At 35.7% G+C, this 3854-nt stretch overlaps 1 protein-coding gene across 1 annotated transcript; it reads right to left on the bottom strand.

The window, feature by feature from the left end:
• Positions 1-203: 203 nt before the first annotated feature.
• LOC121965470 (carcinoembryonic antigen-related cell adhesion molecule 5-like) lies at positions 204-3557 on the bottom strand (the record flags this gene model as incomplete). The annotated part of the gene is made up of 4 exons (XM_042515614.1): positions 204-291; positions 1275-1529; positions 1611-1883; positions 3291-3557. Coding segments are annotated over 4 exons (883 nt in total), but the record flags the coding sequence as incomplete, so codon positions are not given.
• Positions 3558-3854: the final 297 nt, after the last annotated feature.

Below are 3854 nucleotides of genomic sequence, written 5' to 3' on the forward strand. Positions count from 1 at the left end.
ATTATACAGTATGTAATAGTCTAGGTGGAGTTACTGACCTGTAGTACGAGAAGGTGCTGGAGCCTTGTTCTTTATTCTAAATATTAGAAATAAACCACTGTTTATGGCCATGCAAAGTAATATTAAAAAGTGGTAGTAAAAGGAGTATTTTATAAAAGACAATTGGATTTTTCACTTACTTTGTTTTTTTATGGATATAATACCCTACAACAGCTCCTGCAGAAGCAACTACAAAGCATGCAATAACTATTCCAGCAATGGCACCAGCTGAAAGACCTCCAGACGTCCTTTCTGAAAGTAAACAGAACAAAAACAAAACATAAAATTCACCTTACAAAATTGGTTATTTGCACACATGATAAGTTATAAGTTAAGTTTTGAATTGAAGTTTGAAGTTTTTGAATGAATGAAAAATATTTGTACATGCTACACCACCACAATTACAGTAAGAGTTGAACAGAACATACAGCACTGAAGGTAATACAACAGTGATTTGCAAATGTAATATAGGTGTTAATATTTCAAATGTTTCCCACAGAATCAGAATCTATTTGTGGCAGTGGCTAGTGACACTTGTGGGGGTGTCAGCAAAACTTCACATTTTGTTAGTTTATTTTTTTTTATCTTGTGCGTGTTTGTCCCTTTTTTTTAATCATTCTGTGCCCCATCTATAAATTTGGATGTTTTTGAAGGGGTCTGTGAATGCAGGCAAAACTCATCATCAGTTTGAATTGCAGCGTGCATAATTGGTCAGCTGATCCAGTCAGAGCTGTTCAGATCTATGGATGAGAGGAGAAGCGGAGTGCAGACTGAGTGAATACAAACTTTTAGACCCACCAAAATGAACGGTTAAGTTTAACTTTCACCACGCCGGGTGTTCTACTGCCTAAAAAATCTATTTATGGCAGCAGATGTTTTAATTGTGGTGGCCCACCACAAATAAAAGAAGGTGTAGGGAACCCTGGTATAACAAGGACACCTCTCTGGTTCTGCTGTATTAATTTTTTTATACTTTTTTTTAACTGTCCGTCGTGTTTGACAGTGTTTAAGTGTTAAGTTAAGTGTTAAAGTGCAATGCTTAACTTTTAAGTAGTCTTTATTAAGGGCACTTCAGTTGAGTTTTGCATCTTAAGCCATTGTTGTCTCATGAGCTTGAAAGAAATCTGCCACATGTAGTTGGTGCCACTCTTCAGATTATTAGAGGTATAATGCTGTGGGTTGATCACAATATTCATGATCATCAATGAAATCTGGAATTAATACCACCGTAGTACCTGTGACAGACAATTCATGTTCTGCAGACGATATTCCCCAATTTGCAAAATTTAGTGCTAGACAGACGTAGTTGCCACCGTCAGAGAGTTCAATGTTGTGTTTAGTGAGCACAGCCGAGTTGTGTATCTTTGTCCCATTTAGCATCCACATGTAAGAAGTAGCAGACGGTGTGGACTCAGCAGAGCAGGTTAAAGTTAAGTTCTCTTTCAAATGTATCACACTTGGACCTGTGATTCGAACATTTTGTGGTCCATCTGAAAAACAGGTATTTGTTAAGTTCATAGTACATTGTTATTAATGGTTATACATCATTTTGAACAGTAAGTGATACCTACAGATCACATCTATGAAGTATTCAGCTTCATCATTGCTGAAGGGGTTGCTGAGTGTACAGGAATAATGTCCGCTGTCTTTTTTATTCAGGCTGTTAAAAGTCAGCACTCTGTTATTGTCGTTAAGTATTATGTCGTTAGAAATGTTCAGATCTGAGCCATCCTTCATCCACTCCCTGGTAAAGACAGAGCCGGCAGCATCACAGGTTAAGTTGACTGAGGTGCCCTCAAACTCCAGGAGAGATGAAGATATGATTGAAGCACCTGATATTGTTTCTATTGGGCAGAAGATCATGTGAAAAATCTGAGAATGAGTTACTGAGGGTTGAATTAATAATATCTTATCATAGATACTGTATAACATTAAAAGTTTTTGACTGTCCACACCTAGTTATTTTAACAATTATAGTTTGCAGCAATCTATACCTGAGAAAATTATCAGTGTAGTTGTGGTTTTTTGTTAAAAACGAAAGAGTTTGGTTTACTCTTTCGTTTTTAACAAAAACCCACAACTACACTGATAATGATAGTCAAGCTGTGGCCAGAAAACCAAAACAATGAGCTGAAAGATACTAAACAGGTCCATCTATAGAGCTAAGCAAAGATGCAGAGTTGGGCAATATATCTCCGTGGGTTCACCAGCCTGAGAGACCTTTCACATATAAATAGCAGTCATGTGACAATTTTAAATTTAAAAATATTGATGCAGGCACTTTAAAGGATAGTTTGGAATGAGTAAATTATTGGAAAGAGGAAATCAGAGTTTTGCCTACAAGGTTAAGAAATGTTAAATTAAAAAATGTTTTTTGTTTTGATTTGTTATTTTACTGCAGTCACCTAACGATTATTTTTTTAGCAATTTAATCTATCGATTATTTTTTTGGATTAATTGATTAATCTACATTTTTTTAATTGATCTACTATTGATTTACTATTGAATTATTATTTTTTAATAACTTGATTAATACAACAACAAATTTACCAAAAATAACATTTTAAAACTTGTCATACACTGCAGGGCATTATTCTCCAACAAAAATAGCTTTTTTGTTTCATAGTCTGATATAAAGTCTCTCCAAAATAAAATTAATGCAAGAGCTTGTTCCACTCAAGTAAAAGGAATATAGTGCAATCTACATTTAGCGATCCAAAGGCAAAATAAATAAAACAATGTAAAATTCAAGTCACTTTTAAGAGGAGTAACAAACCAGTTACTCTGTGTTACAGTGAAAAACCTCAAATCTAGCAGTCCAACAAAACATCTTACAGTAAGATTAGTGCAATTTGAATAACACTATAACTTTTCTCTGAAAGAAATAATTATAACTAGTACATTCTTTCTGCATCAAATCACAATATTCTGCAAAAGCACTTGTCATTACTCTACATCATAAGTCAGAAACAGAAGGGGAGACATTTAGTAACATACTAAATTGATGATTTTATTCTTGGGTGTCCACCCTGAAACTGTGCTAATTGTGTAGATCTTCTGTGCTGCCGTGGGAAAGATGTATGTGAGGTATCCACACATGGATGCGAACTGAGAGTGGAATTTGACTGGTGCACGGAGGCAATTGATGGTAATTCTAGTTCATTATTATTTTTTATTAAGACGCATTGCTTTGAGTTCACACTTTGCCAATGCAGATTATATATCCACTAAAGCTCTGAATTCTGACTTACCCAGTACAGTTACAGCTGCAGGCTGAGATGATTGATATCTCAGAGTTTTAGTGTTAAAAGCCTGACAGCTGTAGTTTCCACTCTGACTCTCCTGAATGGTCGTCAGATTGAACTGCGGTCCAGTATCAGACTGCAGACCTCCGTTCAGATGCCATGTAAATTGGGCGTTAGGTCTGGACTCTGCTGAGCAGGTCAAGGTGATGTCTGACCCCTCCACATAGTAGTCTTGTGATGGAGATTTTTGCAAATTAACATTGTCTGGACCGTCTGAATTTAGGGGAATCACAAAAGCAGAAAGGTTAGTATGAGCGATTGCATTAACATACATTTAGTCAAAAGAAAAAGGCGATATCAGCATAATGTAATCCAAAAAAACAAGAATGCAATAAACACTTCCCAAATGTTAGTCCACACTGAATGTAGTTTGCTGTGATGTAGCACTGGAGTACAGTAGGTCAGAATATGTGTTTCTAATACTTTGTACAACTAATGGAGAATAAAAAAAGAAATCCTCCAAAGTCTCAGTTTGCATGTCGATGTTGTCGGATAAAGATTGAACATGAA

This window comes from Plectropomus leopardus, unplaced genomic scaffold (assembly GCF_008729295.1).
Source record: "Plectropomus leopardus isolate mb unplaced genomic scaffold, YSFRI_Pleo_2.0 unplaced_scaffold20138, whole genome shotgun sequence".
NCBI lineage: Eukaryota > Metazoa > Chordata > Actinopteri > Perciformes > Serranidae > Plectropomus > Plectropomus leopardus.